Source organism: Trichechus manatus, unplaced genomic scaffold, assembly GCF_000243295.1.
Source record: "Trichechus manatus latirostris isolate Lorelei unplaced genomic scaffold, TriManLat1.0 scaffold00091, whole genome shotgun sequence".
Classification (NCBI taxonomy): Eukaryota; Metazoa; Chordata; class Mammalia; order Sirenia; family Trichechidae; genus Trichechus; species Trichechus manatus.
Window position 1 is genome coordinate 6,405,614 of NW_004444027.1, and position 25,907 is coordinate 6,431,520.

Genomic DNA, 25,907 nt, shown 5'->3' on the forward strand with positions numbered 1-25,907 from the left:
TACATTGACCAATGGAACAGAATTGAGAACCCAGATGTAAATCCATCCACCTACGGTCACCTGATCTTCGACAAGGGCCCAAAGTCCATCAAATGGGGAGAAGACAGTCTTTTTAACAAATGGTGCTGGCAAAACTCGATATTCATCTGCAAAAAAAACTAATCAGGACCCATACCTCACACCCATATACGAAAACTAATTCAAAATGGATCAAAGACCTGAATTTAACGCCAAAAACTATGAAGTTCATAGAAGAAAAAATAGGACCAACACTACAGGCCCTAATACATGGCACTAACAGGATACAAACTATAACCATCAACACACAAACCCCAGAAGATAAACTAGATAAGTGGGATCTTCTAAAAATCAAACACCTATGCTATTGAAAAGACTTCACCAAAGAGTAAAAAGAGAACCTACAGACTGGGAAAAAATTTTTGGACAGTACAAATCAGACAAAGGTCTAATCTCCATAATCTATAAGAAATCCAACACCTCTACAACAAAAAGACAAATAATCCTATTAAAAAATGGGCAAAGGAAATGAACAGACACTTCACCAAAGAAGACATTCAAGCGGCCAACAGACACATGAGGAAATGCTTGTAATCACTAGCCATTAGAGAAATGCAAATTAAAACTACAATGAGACACAATCTCACCCCGGCATTACTGGCACGAATCAAAAACACTGGAATTAACAAATGTTGGAATGGCTGTGGGGAGATTGGAACTCTTATGCACTGCTGGCGGGAATGCAAAATGATACAACCATTTGGAAAATGATATGGCACTTCCTCAGAAAGCTAGAAATAGAAATACGATACCATCCAGCAATCCCACTCCTAGGAATATATCCTAGAGAAATAAGAGCCGTCACACAAATAGAAATATGCACACCCGTGTTCATGGCAGCATTGTTCACAAAAGCAAAACAATGGAAACAACCTAGATGCCCATTAACAGACAAATGGATAAACTATGGTACATACACACAATGGAGTACTACGTAACGATAAACAACAATGATGAATCTGTGAAGCATCTCATAACATGGATGAAACTGAAGGGCATTATGCTAAGTGAAGTAAGTCAATCACAAAAGGACAAATATTGTATGAGACCTCTATTGTAAAAACCTATGAAAAAGTTCACACACAAAATGTAACAATCTTTGTTGGTTACTAGGGATGGCGGGGGGGGGAGGAATACTAAATAAGCAATAGATAAGTGGTATCTCTGCTGAAGGGTGAGAAAGTACACAATACTGGGGAAGCCAGCACAACTTGTAAAAGGAAAGGTCATGGAGGCTCCACAGACGCATCCAAACTCCCTCAGGGACTGAATTGCTGGGCGGAGGGCTGTGGGGACCATGGTCTCAGGGAACATCTAGCTCAATTGGTATAAAACAGTTTATAAAGACAATGTTCTACATTCTACCTTGGTGAGTAGCATCTAGGGTCTTAAAAGCCTGTGAGCAGCCATCTAAGATACTCCGCTGGTCTCACCCCTTCGGAAGCAAGGGGGAATGAAGTGAACAGGATACAAGGAAAAGATCAGTCCAAAGGACTAATGGATCACAGCTACCAAGGCCTCCTCCACATTGAGTCCAGTACATCTAGATGGTGCCCAGCTACCACCACACACTGCTCTGACCACAATCACAACAGAGGGTTCTGGACAGAGCTGGAGAAGGATGTAGAACAAAATACTAACACACACAAAAAAGACCAGATTTACTGGCCCAAAAGAGACTGGAGAAACCCCAAGAGCATGGCCCCCAGACACCCTTTTAGCTCAGTGGTGAAGTCACGTCCAAGGTTCACCATTCAGCCAGGGACTGGACAGTCCCATAAAACAAAATGGGACTAATGAGGCACAGCAGTCCAGGGACAAGGACTAGAAGGCAGAAGGGGACAGGAAAGCTGGTGATAGGGAACCCACGGTTGAGTAAGGACAGTGTTGACATGTAGTGGGGTTCTTAACCATTGTCATAGGGTAACATGTGTACTAACTGTTTAACGAGAAACTATTTTGTTCTGTAAACCTTCATCTAAAGTGAGAATAGCAGCACAACTGGAAGAACGTAATCGATGTCACTGAATTGTACATGTAGAAATTTTTGAAATGGTGTGTTTGGCTATGTATATTTTCACCAGAAAAAAAAAGGTCAAGAAGGGAGAGGATTGACATGTCGTGGGGCTATTAACCAATGTCATAAAACAATATGTGTACTGACTGTTTAATGAGAAACTATTTGTTTTGTAAACCTTCACTTAAAGTACAATTAAAAAAAAAAAGAACAAAAAACAAACTTTGCTTCAAAAATTGTAGATATAAGAATTTTTGTTTACAACAGTAAAAAAAAAATAGCAACCTAAACATCTAATGATAGAAAATTTATAAATTACTGATGTATAGCCATAAAATGAAGCACTGTATAACTGTGTAAAAAGCTATGCAGATGTTGATTTAGGGGCATGGAAAGTTGTTTATGAAAAACAACAACTTATAAAACATACATAAATATCCTATTTCATTATAAACATAGAAAAAATCTATAAAGATAAACATACTTATTTCCAACGTTTGAAATTATCATATATAATTAAGTTAGACATAAGTAAGGACCAATGTGATTTAGAAATAAGAAGGACACAAATCCTTCTTTAGGCTTTTTTCATCCATCTAAGTTTTAAAAATTGCTTCTCAGCAAACAAACAAATATCATAATAAAAAACAGTTCAAAAAGAAAAAAGAATATAGTCAATCATAAGGATTAAAAAAATTATTAGACTTAAACACCACAGTGATTTCTGTGGCCACTGGTGAGACAAAAGAAAAAAATAATTAAAATGTAACAACTAGAACATAATGTTTATCAAGCATTTGATTTAAGAAGCCCTGGTGGCACACTGAGGAGCCCTGGTGGCACAGTGGTTAAGTACTCAGCTATTAACCGAAAGGTCGGCGATTTTAAACCACCAGCTGCTTCACGGGAGAAAGATGTGGCAGTCTGCTTCCGTAAAGATTTACAGCCTTGTAAATACTACAGGGCAGTTCTACCCTGTCATATAGGGTCACTATGAGTCAGAATTGGCTTGATGGCAATGAGTTTGGTTGTGGTTGGAGGCACAGTGGTTAAGTGCTCAGCTGCTAACCAAAAGGTTGGTGGTTTGAATCCACCAGCCACCCCATGGGAAAAAGATGTGGCAATCTGCTTCTGTAAAGATTACAGCCTTGGAAACCCTATGGAGCAGTTCTACTCTGTCCTATAGCGTCACTACAGGTTGACTCAATCGCAACAGGTTTGGTGGTTTTGGTTTAGGCACATATTATGTCATATAGCATCGCTATGAGTCAGAACCAACTCAACAGCAACGGGGTAAAAGACTACAATTATTATTCTCAGATGAGGTTTCTGAAGATAAGAAACCTGCCTACATTAAGAAGTAGAGCTGGAATTTAAACCTGGGTCTCTGGTCATGAAGGTGGTGCAGGACCAGACAACATTTCATTCTGTATACATAAGGTTACCATGAGTCAGAGCTGACTCGACAACTAACAAGAAAAACAACTATGAAAGCCTATGCTCTTATCCATTATGCTATGGAAATACAGACTTCTCAAATAACCAAAAAGGTCTGGCTGTCGACTACACTTGGGTGACCAGGAAAAATGATATTCAAAAATAAGGCACCTGGAGATGTCTGATATTTGATATTTTCTTGAAAATAACCCGGGGGTGGGGTAAGAGATTTCATGGAAATGGAGTAGAGAGGTACAGATGACACAAGAGTTCACTGAATGGTGATAACTGCTGAAGCCTGAGTATTGAGATCTTCACGAATGTTTACCACATTATTTTCTCTACTTTTTTGCATACGGTTGAATATTTCTATAATGAACTTTTGTTTTATGTTTAAGACATTTCTTCGAAACTGTAACTGTTTGAGGCTAATCCTTGTAATCACTGAACTGTACGTAGCCAAGTGTCTGGCACACAGAAAGTGTTTTATAAGTTTATCTGTTTATTGAGTAAGTGATCTACGTTTTTGTTGGTAGGTGCTATTGAGTGGGCTCCGACTCATAGTGACCCAATGTACAACAGAACAAAACACTGCCTGGTCCTGTCCATCCTCACAATCGTTGCTATGTTTGAGCCCATTGTTGCAGCCACTGTGTCAATCCATCTCTTCGAGGGTTGTTGTGGATTGACCTATGTCCCCCAAAAAATGTGTGTATCAATTTGGCTGGGCCATGATTCCCAGTATTGTGTGGTTGTCCTCCATTTTGTGATTGTAATTTTATGGTAAAGAGGATTAGGGTGGGATTGCAACACCCTTACTAAGGTCACATCCCTGATCCAATGTAAAGGGCGTTTCCCTGGGGTGTGGCCTATACCACCTTTTATCTTACAACAGATAAAAGGAAAGGGAATCAAGCAGAGAGTTGGGGACCTCATACCACCAAGAAAGCAGTGCCTGGAGCAGAGCGTGTCCTTTGGACCTGAGGTTCCTGCACTAAGATGCTTCCAGACCAAGGAAAGACTGATGACAAAGACGGTCCTCCAGAGCTGACAGAGAGAAAAGCCTTCACCTGGCGCTGATGCCTTGAATTTTGGACTTATAGCATACTAGACTGTGAGAGAATAAACTCTTTGTTAAAGCCATCCACTTGTGATATTTCTGTATAGCAGCACTAGATGACTAAGATAAGGGTCTTCCTGTTTTTCATTGACCCTCTACTTTACCAAGGATGATGTCCTTCTCCAGGGACTGGTCCCTCCTGATAACATGTTCGAAGTACTTAAGACAAAAGTCTTGCCATCCTCACTTCTAAGGAGCATTCTGGCTGTACTTCTTCACTCTTCTGGCAGTTCATGGTATATTTAATATTCTTCACCAACACCATAATTTAAAGGCATCAATTCTTCTTCGGTCTTCCTTATTCACTGTCCAGCTTTTGCATGCATATGAGGTGACTGAAAATACCATGGCTTGGGTCAGGAGCACTTGAGTCCTCAAAGTGACATCTGAGTGATCTATACATTCATAAATTCTTTCATCTTTAGCAAAAAAGCCTTGGTAACATAATCAAGGTAACTGTCTTGATTGTCTTCTCTGTAATTGTCTTGACCATATATTGAGGATGACTTACTACCAGAAGGATTATGAGAAAGAAAAGGCTACGGTCCCAGTCCAGAAATGAGTTCCATAGTTCTGGGTAATTGTGGGAGTAGAAATACTAATTAAAGCAGGAATCCTGAATCTGGTATTTTATTCCACTTTTGGCAAGAGGATGAGCACTTGCTTGTAAGTTAGAACTGTGTAGGTTTTCAAACTCAGTAACAGAACATAAACACCACACATTATAGAATAGATTACATGTGAATAGACAGCACTTCTACTATATATATATTTTTCAAAACGGTAATACACATGAAAAACCTGAAATAATAAGGTTTGTAAGACCTCCTTAAGTTTTCCTTTCTAACTTCTACAGATTAAGAAATCAGAAATAAAACAAAAATCTGTTTGATTACTGTGCCAATTATTCCATGTCCACTCTCCACTGTTTTCTGTACTAAAATTAAATTATATACACTTTGTTTCAAGCTTTTCTCTCCTGTCCCTTATTTATTACACCTCTTCTCTCTTGCCTGATGCCTATACTATGGACAAAAACTTTGTCTCTATTCCCTTTATTCTTTCCTCTTATTCAATCTTTTAACACCTGTAAAAACTCTCTAAATTTCAAATATGACAACCCATCTATCTTCCTTTACTCACCCTCAAACTTCTTATTATGGGAAATTCACAAAGTCTAAGTGGAATACTCATTATCATTTAAAGCTAAGGAAAAGTTCTAGCTTTACTAGATTTTCCCAGAATCATAATTCATTGCTCAGCTGTGTCTTATACCTCTGCTTTGGTTAGTTGTTCTCGGAGTTTTTCTACTTCTTCCCGAAGATCCCGGATAATGCGTGCATTAGGATCCTCATTCACCACAGCATGGTTAACAATGTTCTTGGCTCTATCAGCATACCGCAGAGTTGAAAGAGTTTCATCATAGTTATCAGCTGCTGGACTCACAGTTGCTACCATAGCTGTTTTGCTGTTACCCCCAAGACTGTCCTATAGGGGAAAAAAAAATTGAGTAGCATTTTAGAGTAAGAAGAAAACCTCATATGAGAAAATTTAAGTCAGAAATGGTGAAACAGCTTTCCAACTCAAACTCATATTTAATGACAAACTTAGGACTAAAAAGAGGAAGTATACTCACTCCCAGTCCTGTATTGTTTCTTCTATGCCAAGCTACTTTTCTAAAAAAGGGAGCTTTGAGTTTTTGAGAAAGGACAGGTAAATAAAATTAAGGCTACATTTATTTCAGTTTAATAAAATTAATTCTAAGTCAATTTGCCCTCTTTTAATAGGCAACATGGTACCAGAAATCAGTAGACTACTCAGAATAAAAAAGGATGGTGATGATATCTTAAGTGCCTACAAAATCTTTCTTAGAGGAAGTGAACAATCATGATACTGTTTAATACCTGATCAAGGAGTAATTACCTATAATCTCCTTCACAACACTCTGTACTTAGAGTCTACAAAATCTAAGCAATGGCATAGAAGGTGCTGCTGTTAAAAAGTATCAAGCACCTTGTGAAGTTTTAAAGCCTAAGATACATTTATAGCCATAAAACAAAAGATATGTTGAAGATACAGACAGTCCCCGATTTATGATATATTCGAGTTACAACAAACCACACGTATAACCGTCCATTTTCCCTCACGTATCTTATCATTAGTAACATGTACTGCATACAATGTTGCAGCGCGTAATTTGCTGATGTCACCATTCTCAGATGTACACTCGCAGATGTTCAATTTTATGATTTACTTTTCAAAACTCTGAGATACAGATTTAGTTTTCTAAACTATATCACGGGCTTCAGTTGCTTGAAAACATGGACCTAAACACTGATTGCTTTGCTTAAGTCAACAGGCAAATCCAGTAAGCAGTTAGATGTTACCGCAAAACATATGAATCAAAAAGAAAAGGGCCATACAGACAACTCTCACTAATTGTCTGAGTAGAAACGCCATCCCCATTCCCAGGGATAATCTAGAGGATCCAGAACCCTCTACAAGTGGAGTTATTACTGCAACTGACAAAATGCCATCATCATTCAACTCTTCTTCATCTTCAGAGTAAATTTTTATGATTTTTGTATTTTTTTAGATATGTATTAAAACATATCTGTAAGTTTATATGTAATGTTTCCAACTTCCAAAGACAAATAAAGATCAGATTTATAAAGATACTGATAACAAAAGACAATAATAACGAGAAAAAAAATGAGGTATTTGACTTACGTCAGAACCAACTTATGATGGAGTTGTCGGAATGGAACCCCATCTTAAGTCAGAGACCACCTGTACTTCATTTTATTCCCTCTGCTAGTACTTAAAAAAACAATTTTCCTGTTCTAAACAATCACTGCTAAAGTTTAGACAAGAGTATTGAAAAAAGGTACTCCTTATCTTCATTGCAGTAAAACTGGTATGTACAATGAAATGGCCTTTGGAATTGAATTGCAACAAATTGAAAGAAAAAAAAAACTTCACTTGAAAACATTTAAAAAAACTAGACATAGCCCAAAGTTACAAAAGCAGACTTACAGAAACCTTGTGAAATCATCAACCCCCTCTGCACATCACCACACTAAGACATAGGTCCCCAGGCTGTGGAAAATTCCACTGCCTCAAGCAGCTTGCTTGGCACGCCCCATAGCTTTACATTAGAATCCTGGTTCCTTTGCTTTGCATGCCCCATAACTTTACATTAAAATCCCGGTTCCCCTCTCCTTAACTGCTGCCCCCAAACTAGAGGAAATTGGTGGAAACTGGTTTAGGTGCCATGTTGACATTCAGGATAACCTTTTAACTCATTAAATACCTCATGCATAGTGTCATGGATTGAATTATGTCCCCCAAAAAATGTGTGTATCAATTTGGCTGGGCCATGATTCCCAGTATTGTGTGGTTGTCCTCCATTTTGTGATTGTAATTTTATGTTAAAGAGGATTACAGTAAGATTGTAACACCCTTCCTAAGGGTACATCCCTGATCCAATGTAAAGAGTGTTTCCCTGGGGTGTGGCCTGTACCACCTTTTATCTTACAAGAGACAAAAGGAAAGGGAAACAGGCAGAGACTGGGGACCTCATACCACCAAGAAAGCAGCGCCAGGAGAAGAGCACATTCTTTGGACCTGAGGTTCCCACACAGAGAAGCGCCTGGTCCAAGGGAAGACTGATGAGAAGGCCAACAGAGAAAGCCTTCCCCTGGAGCTGAGGCCCTGAATTTGGACTTTTAGCCTACTTTACTGTGAAGAAATAAATTTCTCTTTGTTAAAGCCATCCACTTGTGGTGTTTCTGTTAAAGCAGCACTAGATAACTAAGACGCATAGTAACCTCCCTGCCTCTGGGTGAAGTTTAACTGCCATTTTCTGAACATACGATGCATGAAGTTATATATAAACTGCACTGCACCTGTGTAGTATGATTAAGAATGTTGCTGATATAACCTGTATGAACTTCCTACTTGTAAACCCCTTAACTTTTAACCTTTCCCCTTGCCCTCTCTGAGTAGTCTTGGCGGCGGCAGCCTCGACTGTTTTCTTTCCTTGTGCAGTGAAATAAAAGCACCTTTCTACTCTCTCACCTCGGTCTCTAGTTTATTGGCTGAGATGAGTCGCACTGAGCAGAACCTGGGGTTTCCAGTCAGGAGTCATCCACTCGGTTCTGGAGGCAGATCAGACAACAGACCGGCCCCAGCGTCTGGCACCACCAGGAGATTTCTCCCAGAGACCATGAAGTAGCCCTGGAAGCTCATCCACCTTGGACCCAATGGTGACTCCACGGGAGACGTGAAACGCGCCTGGGTTATTTGTAAGTAGCAGGGTAATTCCTAGGTAAGGCCTTAGAAAAGTCCCAAAAAGCAAGAGAAACTGACCAATGAGGGCATTAAAGGCTCTAGGTATCTGGGGTTATTTGGTAAATAACAGGGTAATTCCTAGGTAAAGCCTTAGAAGAGTCCCAAGAAGTGGAAAGTACTGACTGTTGAGGATATAAAACGCTCTAGGTATCTGTTATTAGATTGGTGCATCGAATTAGGTTGTGTGAGCATGTAAGGCGTGTGTGTGTACGTCCAGAGAATGGGAAACATTCAAGGGATCCCTGACTGCAGTCCCTTAGGATGCATCCTTACGAATTGGAAATATTTTGGGCCAAGCCCCATGAAAAAGAAGAAAATGACTTTCCTCTGCAACACTGCCTGGTCACAATATAAATTGGCAGATGGAGAGGAATGGCCAGAGAATGGGTCCCTAAATTATAATACCATCCTTCAGTTAGAACTTTTCTGTACTTGTAAGGAAAAGTGGGATGAAACGTATTATGTGGAAGCTTTCATGACTCTATAACGGGACACGAGATTACAGAAGAAATGTAAAATTCTAGTTCAGGAAATGGCTGGTGGATCACAACTGCCAGTCCTCCCCTGACCCCAAAGAAGAATCCTTGTTGCCCTTGCCTGCCATGTAGGCACTGGTATCACCACCCCCTTATGCTTCCAACCTGGGAGAAGCTGCTGCACAAGAAACGATTCCCACCGCTAAACCCTCTCAGTCCCGATATCCACCCCTCCCAAGCCCTTCCGCCTCAGTGTCAGGCTCACCGCCCCATACGCAGGCAGAACGGCATTTGGACACTCCAATTCGGTGACTACAGAGAATGAAAGTAACATGAGGGTAACCGATTCTCAGGAAAGCCATAGCACAGCCAAGCCCAGGGGCATGCACCCCCTCCGACAAGTCCCCACAGGAGATGCTGGCATGGTCTGAGTCCACCAACCTTTCTCAACAAGTGATCTTTATAACTAGAAAAACCATTGCCCTGGGTATTGAAAAGAACTTAAGAGAATGCAGGATATTTTTGCCTCCATCTTCCACACTCATAACCCTAAATGGGAAGATTGTCAGGCGCTGCTAGATGTGCTCCTCACCCCAGAAGAAAGGCACATGGTCCTGGAAAAGGTTAGGGCCAAGCCCAATAGACACCATGAAGTGCAGGCAATAAATCATCTGGGGACAGAGACTTTCCTTGTGGGGGACCCTGGCTGGGATCAGAATATGGCCAAGGCACAGACTCACCTTGTTTATAACAGGGACTGCCTTTTAGAAGGGTTGAAGAAAGGAGTGCCTAAACAAAAAAAAAACCTTAGCAAAATATATGGGATCAAACAAGAACCAATTGAAAGTCCCTCTAAGTTTCTGAAAAGAATTTATGAGGCTTTTAGACAGTTTAAATACACAGACCCTGAGTCCCAAAAATGCTCACATGGTGAATATAATTTTTATCGGGCAGAGTGCCCCAGACATATGGAGAAAACTCCAAAAACTTGAGGGAGGCATGGAGTTGGGGCTCTCATGGTTTGTTGAGCTTGCCTACCAAGAATATTGCAATTGGGACTGGGAACAGGAAAAGAGAAAAATCACCAATCAGAAGAGACAGGCTGCATTCCTGGCTGCCGTTTTGCAGGGAAATGTCCCATCTCTCAGCAGCCCTAGAAGAGGAGAGGCCCTGAGGAGAGAGGGAGGTGAGAGGCCTCAACCCCCATTTAGCCGAGACCAGTGTGCCTGGTACAAGCAGAGAGGACACCGGAAAACAAAGCGTCCTAAATTCCTAACCAGAGGTAAGAAAGAACTTGGGGCTGCCCCATGCCCCATGATGCTGAAGGGGGAAGACTCAGACTGAGGAGGACCGAAGGTGAGTCCCCCAACTGAGCCTCTGGTTATAATGAAGGTGAGGGGGGAGCCTGTATGGTTTCTACTGGTTACTGGAGCAACCCACTCTGTCCTGACCCAGAAAAAAGACAGCCCTGATGTAACAAACTGTGTCAGTCGTGGGAGTCTCAGGTAAGAGGGAGAACCCTCCCTTCCTCCAGCCTCTAACCTGCTCCATATAAGCAAAGTCATTAACACATTCTTTTCTCTACATACCTGACTGTCCCATTCCCTTGCTGTTAAGAAACTTGTGCAAACTGTAGGCACAAATTTCTTTTGATAATGGATGGCGACTGCAGATGGCCCTTACTGCTGAGTCACCCACCAATTATAGCACAGGAGGACACTACCAGGGATCTGTAGGGCCAGACATTAAGGACGCAGTGGTCCTGTGGGTATGGGCCAACAAGGTACCAGAATGCACCAAAAACATTACCCCAGTGGCAGCTGAGCTCCTATCCAGCATAGTTCCCCCCGACTTAAGCAATACCGCATCTGGGCGGAGGCCCAATAGGCACTGGGAAAAATCATCACCAGATACCTGAAACATGGACTGCTCAGACTGTGTCAGTCACAGTTCAACACCCCCATTCTGATAGTGAAGAAGAAAAATGAAGAATACTGGTTTATTCAGGATCTGCGAGCTATCAACCTGGTAACAGTCACAGTCCACCCTGTAGTTCCCAACCCCTGTACTCTGCTGGCAACCTTGTTATCCACTTTTTCCCAGTTCACTGTGCTAGATCTGAAGGCTGCCTTCTTCTGCAACCAAGCGGAGGGGAAAAGTCAGGAAATCTTCACCTCTGAGTGGGAGGGCCCAGGAATAGGACAGAAACAGCAGTTGTGCTGGCAAGTCCTCCCACAGGGCTTTAAAAACAGCCCTACTCTTTTTGGCTCAGCTTTGGCCCAAGAACTGAGACAACTGACCCTGACCAATGGTGTCCTCCACCAATACATGGACAACCTACTCATCGCTAGTTGCCGTGAGTATGACTCAGTCCAGAACACCATAGAAGTTTTAAACTTCCTGGGAAACGCAGGGTATTGGGTTTTAGAAGAAAAAGCTCAGGTCAACCAAAAGGAGATGATTTGTCTGTGTTTGAAAATCAGACAGAGAGAACGAGAACTCTGCCCTGCCCGAAAAGACGCTATCTGCAGATTGGCGGCCCCTACCAATAGAGACAGCTATGAGGTTTTTTGGGAATCAACCATGAACAGGATGATGTGTTTATTCCTAGGAGTTGCCCTATGTGTAAATGATGGATGGGATTTCTGTGTTCTTAATAGGCTGTACCAGGAAGTTGTAAACCATACTGCACAGGCTAACAATTGGTGGATTTGTTCACACTCCCCTTTGTATGTAGGGCAAAGATTATCCATAATCCCTGTACCTCTCCATCCAACTTACTGGCTGAAAGAAGAGAGGGCACAATAAATGAAAACAAAACGCTAGGCAGAGTCCAATATACCACTGTGAGGTCTGACTATCCAGCAGCTTGGTGCATACAGTGGTATCCTACCCATAATACCTCAATAGTAGGTCAGTGGCCACAATGCAATATACCTGGGTCTATGCTAACCAAACATGGGCTAAATTCAATGCCAACATCTCTTTTAAATGGGACAGCACTAGCTGTCAGAAAAACTAGGGTACAATGTAACCAACTGTCATGGATTGAATTGTGTCCTCCCAAAATATGTATAACAATTTCACTAGGCCATGATTCCCAGTATTTTGTGATTGTCCACCATTTTGTCATCTGATGTGACTTTCCTATGTGTTGTAAATCCTGCCTCTACGATGTTAACGAGGTGGGATAGGTGGCAGTTATGTTAATGAGGCAGGACTCAATCTACAAGATTGGATTGTGTCTTGAGCCAATTTCTTTTGGGATATAAAAGACAGAAGTGAGCAGAGAGACAGTGGGCCTCATACCACCAAGAAAGCAGTGCTGGGAGCAGAGCGCGTCCTTTGGACCTGGGGTTCCTCTGCGGAGAAGCTCCTAGTCCAGGGGAAGATTGATGAGAAGGACCTTCCTCCAGAGCCAACAAAGAGAGAAAGGCTTCCCCTGGAGGTGATGCCCTGAATTTGGACTTCTACCCTACTTTACTGTGAGGAAATAAATTTCTCTTTGTTAAAGCCACCCACTTATGGTATTTTTGTTATAGCAGCACTAGATAACTAAGACACCGACCAAAGCATTATAAAAGCAGTCTTCCAACTTCCCCCTACAGCCTAATCATTAAGACACCAAGGATTTTATTGGTTGTGTAGGCATTCAGCCTATAAGACATGGCTAGCTAATTATACTGGCACATTTATGCTGGGCTGGATATGGGCAGGAGGCATACATTTATTCCCCCTAGAAGAAGTTCTGTATTCCACCAGAAGCATCCATAGGTTTAAAAGAGAAACTACAGATATCACTAAGAGTGCTTGGGAAAAGGTACAGAGACTGCTACTCCCAATGCTTGGGGTTGGGAAAGATTATGATGACATTCACACCCTATACCAGTGTCATGGATTGAGTTGTGTCTCCCCAAAATATCTGTCAGCTTGGCTGGGTCATGATTACCAGTGTTGTATGATTGTGTAATCAGATGTGATTTCCTTATGTGTTGTAAACTCTATCACTATGATGAGATTATATGTGATCTCCTTATGTGTTGTAAATTCTGTCACTGTGATGAGGTTATACTGATGAGGTTGACAAGATTAGATAGTGTCTTAAACAATCTCTTTTGAGCTATAAAAGAGAGAAGTGAGCAGAGACACATAGAAACCTCATACCACCAAGAAGGCAGTGCCGGGAGCAGAGTGCATCCTTTGGACCTGAGGTTCTTGGGCTGAGATGCTCCCAGACCAAAGGAAGACTGATGCATTACAAGGAGAAAGCCTTCTCCTGGAGCTGATGCCCTGAATTTGGACTTGTAGCCTACTGGACTGTGAGAGAATAAACTTCTCTTTGTTAAAGCCATCCACTTGTGGTATTTCTGTTAGAGCAGCACTAGATGACTAGGACAACCAGTGACATTCATACCCTACACCAGTTTATTAAGAATGTATCTCTGTCACTTGAGACTGTAGCCAATACCACCAAAAGCTTGACCCAGACTTCGCAGTCTGAAGTAGACTCTACTGAAACCATGGTTCTATAAAATCGAGTTGCCTTAGATCTAATGCTTCTTATGGAGGAGTCTGTATATATATCAACGCTAGCTGTTGTTCTTTAGTCAATGCATCTGGACAGATTAAACATGATCAAGAAAAGTTGAATTCAGTAGTTAGACAACTACAATGAGATCATGTGACCACCGAACAATTAATGATGCCTTCGTGTCCTGATTTTAGCTGGCTGACATCATGGTTACCCAACCAAGGATGGTTAAAATCATTGGTTGCTTTTATAATATTACTAACGATCACAGATATATGCTCCTGCTGTTATGTACAATGTATCCCTCCCTGCCTGTATGTCCTGGTTAAAAAGACCAACTGTTCAAGCCTATGTCCAATATTTGCCCTTTCCCCCAGAACATGCCAAACAATCTCAAGCTGGGCTATAGTTCAGAATGGACACTGGTCCTGAATGACCAATATCCAAAAAAGAAAAGAAGGGAAAGTAAGACAGAGGTCCCCAGGCTGCGGAAAATACTACTGCCTCAAACAGCTTGCTTGGCATGCCCCATAGCTTTACAATTCTGGTTCCTTTGCTTGGCATGCCCCACAACTTAACACTAAAATCCTGGTTCCCCTCTCCTTAACGGCTGCCCCCAAATTAGAGGAAATTGGTGGAAACTGGTTTAGGTGCCATGTTGACATTCGGGATAACTTTTTAGCTCATTAAATACCTCACGCACAGTAACCTCCCCTGCCTCTGGGTGGAGTTTAACCACCATTTTCTGAACATATGATGCATGAAGTTACATGTAAACCTTATTGTACCTGTGTAGTATGATTAAGAATGTTGCTGATGTGACTTGTATGAACTTCCTACTTGTAAACCCCTTAAAAGTAACCTTTCCCCTTGCCCTCACTGAGCAGTCTTGGCGGCAGCAGCCCCAACTGTTTCCCTTCCTTGCACAACAAAATTAAGGTGCCTTTCTGCTCTCCCACCTTGGTCTCTCATTTATTGGCTGAAACGAGTCACGTCAAGCAGAACCTGGGGTTTCTACCCGACAACAACACAAGGCAAGGCTGTACGAAACCCATCTGTGGTAGACGGCATCTAAGATGGCCTCAGTGACCTCTACTTTATGGTATTCATATTTTTATATCATTCCCTTCCCTTGAGTGTAGGCAGGGCTTACTGATTCACCTCTAACTAATCAAAATCAGCAGAATGAATGGTATGTTACTTCTGAGATTAGATTATAAAAAAAGACTCAGGCTTCTGTCTTGGATGTTTTCTCTCACTCTGGAGGAAACCAGATACCATGTGGTGAGGCAGTTCTATGAAGAGAACCACGAGAGTCAGTTTGGAGGCAGATCTTCTGAAGCCTGCCAATAACCACCTGAGTGAGTGAATCTATCCCCAGTCAAGCCTTGAGATGACAGCAGCCCCAGCTGACACTTTGACTGCAGCCATGGTTGAGACTCCGGTCAGAACCACGCGATTAAGCCATATCCAGCTGTTAAGTTTTGGGGTAATCTGCTACAGAGCAATAGACAACTACTAATACACTAATATACTGTTCCAGGCTGAGAAGAATTATTCAAAAGAACAGATTTGATATCCTCTTTCAGTAATAGTAAATCTCTGAATTATAGATTTTCAATATTAGAGAGAAATATAATGGCTATCTATCCTCTCCAATACTCAAACAGGCCAGTAATGGGAAATCACAAGAATTTGTGAGATCATAATACATTCTACCTTTGGGTACCATTAACCTTTATAAAATTCTTCCTTTTAAGGATATATATATATAATTTGTTACAGTAATCTGTGATTTATATAGCCTTTGAACACATACTTTATTTAGGCCTCACTTAGCCTTTTTGAATTATTAGTATCTCCATTTTACCAATGAGGGAACAGGTTTGCTCTGCCATATGAGGTTAAAAACCCTAAGGATCCAAAACCAGTAAGTTGAACAATATTTTAACCCAGTGTGTTCTGCCTTTAAGTCCAGTATTATTTCCACTCCTCCATAGCTACGCATAGTAGCATACTTGGTAATACAGAGAAAGTTCAGGCCTGAGTTATAAGTCAGGAGACCTGAGACTTTTCCAAATTATTTTGTCCTAGGTGCCAGAACAAAGTAATTCCCTAGGTATTGCTAACAGATCAATATAATCAGAGACAGTAAAGTCCATTTATTCATCCATTACTGAAAACTTACATTTCTACAGAAAACACTGTGTGCTTTTGAGTCAATTACAACCCACAGCGACCCATATATGCAGAGCAGAACTGCCTCATAGGGTTTTCAAGGCTGTACTCTTTATGGAAGCAGATCACCAAGTCTTTTCTCCCACAGAGCTGCTGGTGGGTTCAAACTGCTGACCTTTTGGTTAGTATCTGAGCATTTAACCATTGTGCCACCAAGGTTCCTGGCTAACATAATTATATATTTGAAGAAAATATACTTTAATGCATAAAAAGGAAGGAAATATAACTAACTGGGTTTTAGCAAGCAAGAGCAATTTCTACAAGGCCTTTATGATCATTTGTTTTACCCTTTACTTCCAGACACTGATCTCACATTGTTGGTACCCTGGCTTTGACAACATCCAGAAAAATGTCAAGAAGAGTCCTATGCACTAATGAAATTTAAATGTTATTTATAAAAATCATAGGAATTAAAACAACTCAGATTGCAATTCTGTTCGCTAATGGAACTATGGTGAAGTGCTGCCCTTCAAAGAACTGCAGCATTCTGTTAGCCCACATTAACAGCAAATGCTATTGGGTATAAAAGGGGGTTTGTAAGAACAGCTACCAAAGAAGAAAAGTGTGCATATTGTGCTTCAATTTATGCTGAGAAAAGGAAACTTGGCAAACAACAAATACTTGATATTTTAAAAGCCCTTGTTCATACAGCACACTTATATTCAAAAATGGCCTCATGCCATTAGCAAAAAGGAAATGGCAACAAAAGAACTGGTGCTCATTCAAGGAGAAAGTATAAAGCATCTTGTTTACTGTTTAATTGTTTAATTAGGCAAATTAGACAAGTTTTGTTTCAAATGTAACAACTGCAAATTAAATGGAAGTAGGAAAGAAATTTCATTTTGGCAGTCTGAATTTTTAAAGCTAAGAACTCTTTCATCTAATCAAATTATTTCATTTCACAGATAAGAAACTGACACTCAAGAAAACTGACAGACTTACCAAAGGTCATAATGCTAGTTCAAAGCAGAACTGAAGTTATTCACTCATTCATTCAACTCTTCATGGAGTTTACTATCTAGTGGAGGATGCTAGTAAGCCAAAGGAAATTACAATACTACATATTAAGAAAATATCCCTACAATAGAAATAAACACAGTAAGGTCTGGGAAAACACAGGAAAGGCAGGGAGCCCAGTCATGGAAGGTTAGGGAAGAGACCCGGAGAAAGTGACATTTAAGATCTAAAGATAAATATCCCTTACCCAGGCAAAGGGGTAGGGTGTGGGAGGCAGAAGCGTTTGAAGAAAAGGGGGAAGAATGTTCCGAACAGAATAAGAGTAAAGTCCTAGAAGACAGCACTCATTACTTAGCTAGAATTTATAATATTGAGAAGCAAAAGATGAACAATGAGAAGAGGGATCAAAGCAAAGGGGCTTGTAGGTCACTAAATAATATGGACTTCATCCTAAGGGTGTATAGAGAGGCACTGAAGAGATTTAAGCTTGAGTATTAATTTATAAAGATGTTGCAACCTAAGTGTGGAGAATGGATTGGACTAAGAAAGCTGGAGGGAGATGCTGTTTCAGTCATCCAAGAAAAAGGCTAAGATTGGCCTTCACTGGGGAAGTGGCAGTAAGAACAGAAAAGAAGTAGATGAATTCAAAAGATATTCATTATCTGAGCATTCATTACCAAAAGTTACTTGAGGTTAAGAGGCCCACATTTAGAAGGTTACACAGAGAAGCAAAGGTCATCTTAATATGAAATAGTTCTCTATTGACCACTGACAAAAGAGTAAACCACTCAACCCTCCCACATCTATACCTGACCAAACTACTAAGAGTAGTTATAAACATCAAGAGCACAACACAAATAAGACGCAAATACTATGCAAAACAACTATAAAAGAAATTGTAATTCACACAAAAGTTGAACAATTTCAAGAGTTCAATGAAAGTTAAGTTGGAGAACACTAGAATCACACCAAAGATGAACGAGGATCAGGGAGTGAGAGACTAAGAATTAAAGAAGGAAAAAGCAACAAGGACATTAAAGCTACTTCAAAGTAGTACAATTTTTGTATCAATACATTCAGAGAAGCCTTTGAGAAATGTTTAAGTCCTGGAATAGGTTTTGCAAAAATGCCCCTATTTATGATCTTGCTGCAAAAGTCAACAATGATGTAAAGAAAGTCATAAACTTCCTAAGGAAAAAAATAATGACAAAAATACAACATTTGATTCATTTTTTTAACCTAAGAATTAACACATACATGTTGCCAATATAATTTTACTGAAAAGAAGACAAAATGAGCTTTGAAAAAGTTTTTAGTTTATTCTTCAAGTACTATTAATATTTTTGTTTAATTATTTTCTATCAAAGTTTGGTAAAATTCAAGTGCTTCTTCTAATGAAAATTAAACTTTGATAAGAAGTACATAACCTAGCCAAAGAAAGATGGGTGGTGATGTCAGCCCAAGATTCTAATTTTAATTCTGCTATTTACTAGTTCTGTGCCTGCTGCCTCATCTATAAAATGAGAACATCATTAACTTCTGGGATTAAATCAGATAATGTATATGTAGTACTTTAGCATGGTACCTGCTTCTCCTGAAATAGGCTCTCCTGGCCTCCAGCCTTTGGGATGACCACTGTCACAAATCATCCATAACCACCACTCAGTAATTACCTAGTCCATTTTAACTATGTCAATTAATTTAACAACAGACATTTCCCATTGTTAGTTTAAATAGACTGAAGTAACAGCACTGAAATAACAGGACGATGAATATTATATGTTTTAAATCAGGTACATCAAAGGCCACAATCCTGTATGATCAGGAAATCTTCTGTGGAAAATCTTATCAAGATTTCTTCAAGAAATTAAACAAGCGAGTTTTTGAGGTTAATTACTGAACACATGAAGACTAGTATAATATTTCTGTGGTAGTAAAATGTTTTGTAATATCCCTTTAATTCAGTCATTTATAAGTGGTTTTTTAATCACAAAATTTGTTTATTTATCTTTTGTTTTAAATTTCTAATTTCACTGCATTTTGGCCAAAGAAAGTAACCTACCTGATTTTCTACAGTCAGACCTTGCTGACATTTATGTAAAGAATGTTTTCACTTAACAAAGCATGTTCAAACAGTGTGCAGAGTTAGAGAAAGCATGGTCGAAGACTGGTAAACCCTTTGAAACAGTGTAAAAACTAAGGAAAAAGCCCTCCTTCCCTTTACAAACATCATTCTCTAAACATATCATGGTCTAAGTCAGAAGATGTATCCTCTACTAAGCTAACTGGCGGCCTCTATTTAACTCATCTTCATATTCTCAACCCCTAGCACAAGAGTTCAAAAATTTCTTGATAAACAAGAAAATAAGCCCTTACAAGACTAAACCATCTTATAAAATAGATAGGGGCACATAAAATTATTTCTCTATTTTAAAAAATAGGAAAAAAAAAGAGTATTAGATAAAATATTTTGTTTGTTATATCCTTATATATCCTTATTATCTTAGATCCTTATATCCTTTACTTCCCAGTCCAATAACCAATTCACCACACCACCTCTATCAAGATGAAAGGAGACCTGGAAGACTAGAGGACACCTGGTAACAGTCAAGTTCTTTTCAACAAACTCCTATTACATGTCATTACCATCGCTCTTTAGCATCTATCACTAACTCATGTTATATAATAGTTTATCTACACATCTTATCTCCCTTACTAGACTATGGGCTATTAGAGGGCCAGGAGTGTCTTAGGTTTCTTTACTATTTTCTATTTTCCTCATAGCACTTCAGGCTGTTGTTAGTTTCAACTCACGACAACCCCATGTGTCATAGCACTTCATATAACTTTTTCTTCATACAACTTTTTCATAGCTCTTCATACAACTTTTTCATTTTCACTTCTCTCATTTATACTGAATAAATTAATAAATGACTGTGTGCTCAACTCTCCATCCTTAAGCAATACCTTTAAGAAGCTGAAAGCAAATTAAAACTAAAATTATCATGAGGAACCTTGAGGTTGAATAGAAAAACAAGCTCCAAAATGTCAGCCAAACAAAAGGAGTCTGTGAGAAGGAAGGATAAATCCAGCTTAGTTTTGCAAGACAGTGGAAACTCTTTTTCTATGACTCACTCAGCTGTCAGATTAGCAGTAGGTTCTGTTATCTATACCTCAAAATACCCACAGGCAATCGTGCCATTCAGTATGCCCAAGAACCCCTTTACTTCCAGGTTCTGGTGAATCAGGATGTTAATCACTAGGAAGAAACCTATGCTCAATCCATAAAGATTGTGATTATCACATAAGAACCTAGTGTTTATAAATCTGGACACTGCTGGAGGAAATGACAGTCTACTTTGTATTCTTCCTTTTTATCCACCATTAAAAATATGCTGGGGTGCGGGGGGAACTTACTTTGAGCAGCCAAGTGAGAACTGAGTCACGATATGGAACAAATTTATTCTTGTTTTTGCCAGCACTCTGATCTGCAAGGGCTGAGATAACCAGACCGAGGGTTGTGAGGGACCTGCATGGTGCAACAAACCATAATAATCATAAAAAACTGACTATATCAAATATCATATTTTAGTACAAAGATTGAATATCAACATGTCTTTGTACCTGCATGTCAGCGTTTTACTGCTCAGCTTAAAAACACATTAACTCTAAGTAGCGTTATCCCTCTAATATTACTTTAAGAAATAAAACTGCTTAGCTCAATTATTTTTTTCTTTTTTGAACAAAAAAAATGCGAGCTGTAAATCTTTAGGCTGAGATAATTACATAAATATCACACATCTTTAAGAAAGGAAGTCACAAACATAATACAATGAATTAAAACAGTACAAAGTAAAATATATATACATGGGTTTATTTTTTGTTTTTTGCTTTGTACTGTGTTTATATATATGTATATATAAGTTTATATATGTGTGTGTGTGTGTGTGTGTATATATATATATATACACACACACACATAAAAAAGATTCTATAATCTCCACTCAGTAGTAACATAGCATTCTGGATGATGGTGTTCTATAATCTCCAGTTAGTTTCTGATGACTTGCTATGTGTCCTTCTGCAAGCCACAGGATAGAAAAGATACCTGACCACAAACAGGTAACAGATGAGCCTGAGGGAGAAAAATATAACCATATGAAGGAATTGGTGAACAAAATATTACTTCATAAAGTCCTAGTTTCTTGGTATAGATAAAACCAAAACCAAAACCAAACCCTTCGCCGTTGAGTCAATTCCGACTCACAGCAACCCTACAGGACAGAGTAGAACTGCCCTATAGTTTCCAAGGAGCGGCTGGTGGATCTGAACTGCCAACCTTTTGGTCAGCAGCCAGGTTTTTACCCACTGCACCACCAGGGCTCCTGATATAGATAAGCAGTTAAAAAAAGGCAAGCCCAATGTGGGTAGTGAGCATGTTGTTTGTTCAGACAGTGACACACAAGTCAAGATCAACAGCTGGACTCTGACAGATCGATCATTTTTGTTATTTTCCATAGCTTAGACCAGTGGTTCTCAACTGGAGGGTGATTATGTCTCACAGGGAATAGTTGGCAATGTCTGGAGATACTTTAGGTTGTCACAACTAGGGGATGGGGGGTGGGGTGGTGACTACTACTGGCATATAGTGGCTAGAGGCCAGGATGCTTCTAAACCTAAACATCCTACAATGCACAGGACAGCCACCCCTACCATCATCTCCCCCAACACCCGCACTGGACAAAGACTTATCTGGCCCAAAATCTCGAAAATGCTGCTGTTGAGAAACCTTCAACTGACTGAAGCTGTGCTCCTCAGCCCCATCAGATACCTCAACAAAACAAAACAAAATGCACTCAGGCCTCCCCAAAAATACTAGAAAAATATTCCAAACTATTTATTCACTATAACCTTTATTTTTCCAGAATCTTATTATTTCTAAAATCATACAAAGTCCTCTATTTGGCTATTAAATCAATAAATAAAAGTGAGCTTCTGGAAAACTTACTTGTTAATGTTGCTCCCTTCCTTCAGCCTGTCACCTGCAGCTCCAGTTTTTGTTGCTCTTTCACTGCCAGCTAAATCAACCAAGCTCAGTTTACCCACTTTCTCTCCAGATGTCTAAAATACAAATTGATAAAAACTAATAAAGAGTTAAAGAATACAGAAAGTGAAACTGTGTCTACTGAATGGGTTTATTATCTCAATCCTTTATAAAAGAGTTATTAACATTATTTCTAAATTGTTTTGTACTGTTATAAAATATAGTAAGAAAACTGTAAAATCTAATTAATAGATACATACAAAATTATATAGGATTCTACTAATCTAGACATAATGAAAGTCTCAACAAAGCAGTGAAGGGAGTCCAATAAAATTTTCACAGAAAGGTATATAAAAGTATTTATAAGATATAAATTTTAATAATTTGAAACCATGTTTTTTAAAATTTCATGAATATTTATCTGAGGCAAAATACTTAAAATTCTCATTGAGTTAAAAAAATTAATCTGAATTTTATACAACAGAAGAATCCTTCAATAAATCAAAAACACTTTCTGAAGTTTTTCATATAATTCATATATAATAACTCCCTTATTTCATAATTACAAGTATTAGATTTACATTGTTTTCCCGGATCAGACATATACAGGCATCTTTTTAGTAGATAAAATTTCTCTTTTGTAAATAAAAATGTGAGCTGTAAGTCTTTAGGTCAACGTAATTACACAAACACCACATCTTTAAGGAAGGAAGCTGCAAACACAATACACCGAATTAAAACATAGTTTTAATTCAACAGTTGTATCATACTCACAGGAACACACAAACATATATGTAATGGATATTTTATACTTCAGCAGCAATGTGAGAAATGTGGGAAATCAATGCCAAAATCTATAGATGGGATCATTTTTTAGAACTTTCCTTTAAAATATATGATGTAAATGTGTTGCTAACAAAAGGTATTCAGCCTCCCGAATCAAAAGTACTTTTGGTTTAAAAATAAATAAAAGTCTTCAGTATGTTTTTTGTTTTATGCTGAAAAGGAAATAGGAAACTAAGAAACTTCTGTTGTTATACTAATCTGAGATGGTAAAAGAAGAAAAAACATGCTTTCAGCAAATGAAAATCTTATCCCAAAATATAGCACTTTTGCCAGGGTGATTATTTTAGAATCTTGTATTTGAAACTGATTCACTGGGGGGGAAGGCATCATAATAAAATATGCAAAAATTAACATTAAGAAGTAAGGGAAAACAAATGGATGAGTCAGCGGAGAAGTCTTCAATGTGGTAGAAGCATACACATCTCTAGTCTGTTTACTCTTCACAAGATTCAAACCAAATACTCACAAGATTATTCTATAAATCTACAATTTTATAGTGTAATTTTCCCAGTGCAGTTTAGTCCTCCTAATACTTAGCTGTTTAGAAGGTAATATTTCAAAAGAATCTCCATAAAATCTATGACAGCACTGACATTAGCTAACAGTTAGCCATCACAGTCTGGAGAATGGCACTGCACGTGGCAGGCATGTACGAGGCCTGGTCTGGGTGAGAGAGATCTGATGCTAGAAGAAGAAAGACCCAGCTTGGTTGGGCAGACAAGGCAGGGGTCTGTGGATGAAGAGGGGCTAAGGAACGCTTCTGTGAAGGCTGAACTGGAGTTGTAGTAGAAACTGTGGATTATCAACTTGCTCAGCTTCTGTTCCACCATCTTTTAGTTGAAGAGTTTGAAGAGCTAAAACCGACATTTCTCAGACTCCCTTACAGCCCAGGCTCGCAATATGATTTAGGTTCTGCCAGTCAGATCACCTGCTTAAGATTCGGAAAGCAGAAGCCGTTCCCCTACTCCTTTTTTTACTTTTTCTGCTGGCAAGCTAGATCATGAAAACATGAGGTTTTTTTCCATAGGAGCGTTCCAGCATACATTCTCTAGCTTCTATGATGCTAAGAGGTAGCTGCACTGGTAGCAGCAACTTGATTCCTGCTTCCAGGATCACAGCTCTGGGGTGTGCCCTGAACTCATAGCTCCAGTGAAAACAGCATCCCTGATGGATCAGATCTGTATGTTCTGAGTTATTCCTAGAGATTCAGTCAAGAATCCATTCTTCCTCTGGTGATCTCAACAACTCTGTAATCACTCAATTCCCTGTATTAAACCCCTTTCTGTCCTGAGTCCTAACTAGTACACACGTCTAGCTAGAACTTTAATTCATCTAACACCTGAAAAAAATAAGATAAAAATCCACTTTAAAAATTAAAATAAGGTGATGTATCTGAACACTTACCCCAGACTTCACATCATATAAAGTATGTGTAAGGGTGATTTTGAAGACCGCATGGGATCTGCTACTCTCCTCATTCATGTTGGTTGCAGCAACTGTACGAGATTTGTTACCCTCAGACATCAAAGACTCAATATCCTAAACAGAAACAATTCAGAGATGTACATTTCATTATTTGTCTAATAAACATTAAAACTCTGCTATACTATGAAAAACCATTAAGATTTTCACTGCTTAGCCAACCACATTTGCAGTTTACATTTTGTTTCTCAATGTACATTAAGCTCCACAGAACACAACAGTACTCCTCTGAACTACTATGACTCCTCAACATATATCTATCACTGCTCTGTCACTGCTTTTACCATGCTGTTTTATAATACCTTGATAACATCCGTAAGCATTTTGAGGGAATGGGCCATCTCATTCATTTTTTATATCCCCAGCACCTAGCAATGCCTGGGACATGGAAAATGTTCAGTAACTGTTTACTAAATGAAGGAAACATCCAACAAGGAACAAACGAATCTACCTCATGAGACAGTCAAGACAATAAAATTCATTTTAAAAGTTAGGACAAAGAGGTTAGGTGAGGTAAAGTAAATGATCCAGAGTCATACAGGCAACAAGAGGAGCAAGTATCACTAGATCAACATTCTCTGACTCTTAATTCAACGTACATGACATCATAGTGCCTCATCCCACGCCCCCTTCATTCCCCAGTACACAAAGCCTAAAGGATTCACACAAAGCAGAACTGTGAAGTTTGAAAATGAAGAACACTAACTAAAGGCCAAAGCAATTGTAAGGCACATCACAATTTTAGAGATCATAAAATATGGGGAAAACAAATGTGTGCCTTGTAACTGATGAACAGGTATGCCTGGCAAATATGTACATTTTCTCTCAAAAATAAACTGTCCTAACAGCAACATGTAGCTTTTTAAGTAGAAGATTTTTTAAGTGATTTATTAAGTGATGCTACTGTAATCTTTTAATTTCAAAAAACTGTCACAAATTAAACAACAAAATATTTACCATAAATTTACGTAATTCACACAAAGGATGTTTTTACCTTGTAGCTTGTGACAGCCAGTTTAGAAAGTCCATCCACATAAGGTCCCAGCACACTATGCTCTCTGACTTTCAAAGTTTGACGGCTTCTGTTCATTAGAAACAAAGAAACAATTTTGTAATAATAATGAGTTTTAAAAAGGACTCAACCATACTCCATAAATATATACACTGAATTCAACAAAGATCTCAAATAAGTAAAACCAACTGACTTGATCCCAAAAGAATTTAAACCAAAAATTAAAATCTTGACCGGTAAAAAGAACTTCATAATGTGGTAAAATATCATCTCTCTCGAAAGGGTACACTGTGGCATGTCTATTTACTACCACAAA

General features: G+C 39.1%; 1 protein-coding gene across 1 annotated transcript in view; it reads right to left on the reverse strand.

The window, feature by feature from the left end:
- KIF13B (kinesin family member 13B) overlaps positions 1–25,907 on the reverse strand; it is a 335,996-nt gene that overhangs the window by 184,098 nt on the left and 125,991 nt on the right. The window contains exons 7-11 of the mRNA XM_023736742.1: positions 25,574–25,661; positions 24,502–24,636; positions 22,216–22,328; positions 20,625–20,736; positions 5,928–6,140 (exon numbers count right to left, since the gene is read on the reverse strand). Coding sequence (XP_023592510.1) covers positions 5,928–6,140; positions 20,625–20,736; positions 22,216–22,328; positions 24,502–24,636; positions 25,574–25,661 — 661 coding nt within the window. The remainder of the gene's footprint in view (positions 1–5,927; positions 6,141–20,624; positions 20,737–22,215; positions 22,329–24,501; positions 24,637–25,573; positions 25,662–25,907) is intronic.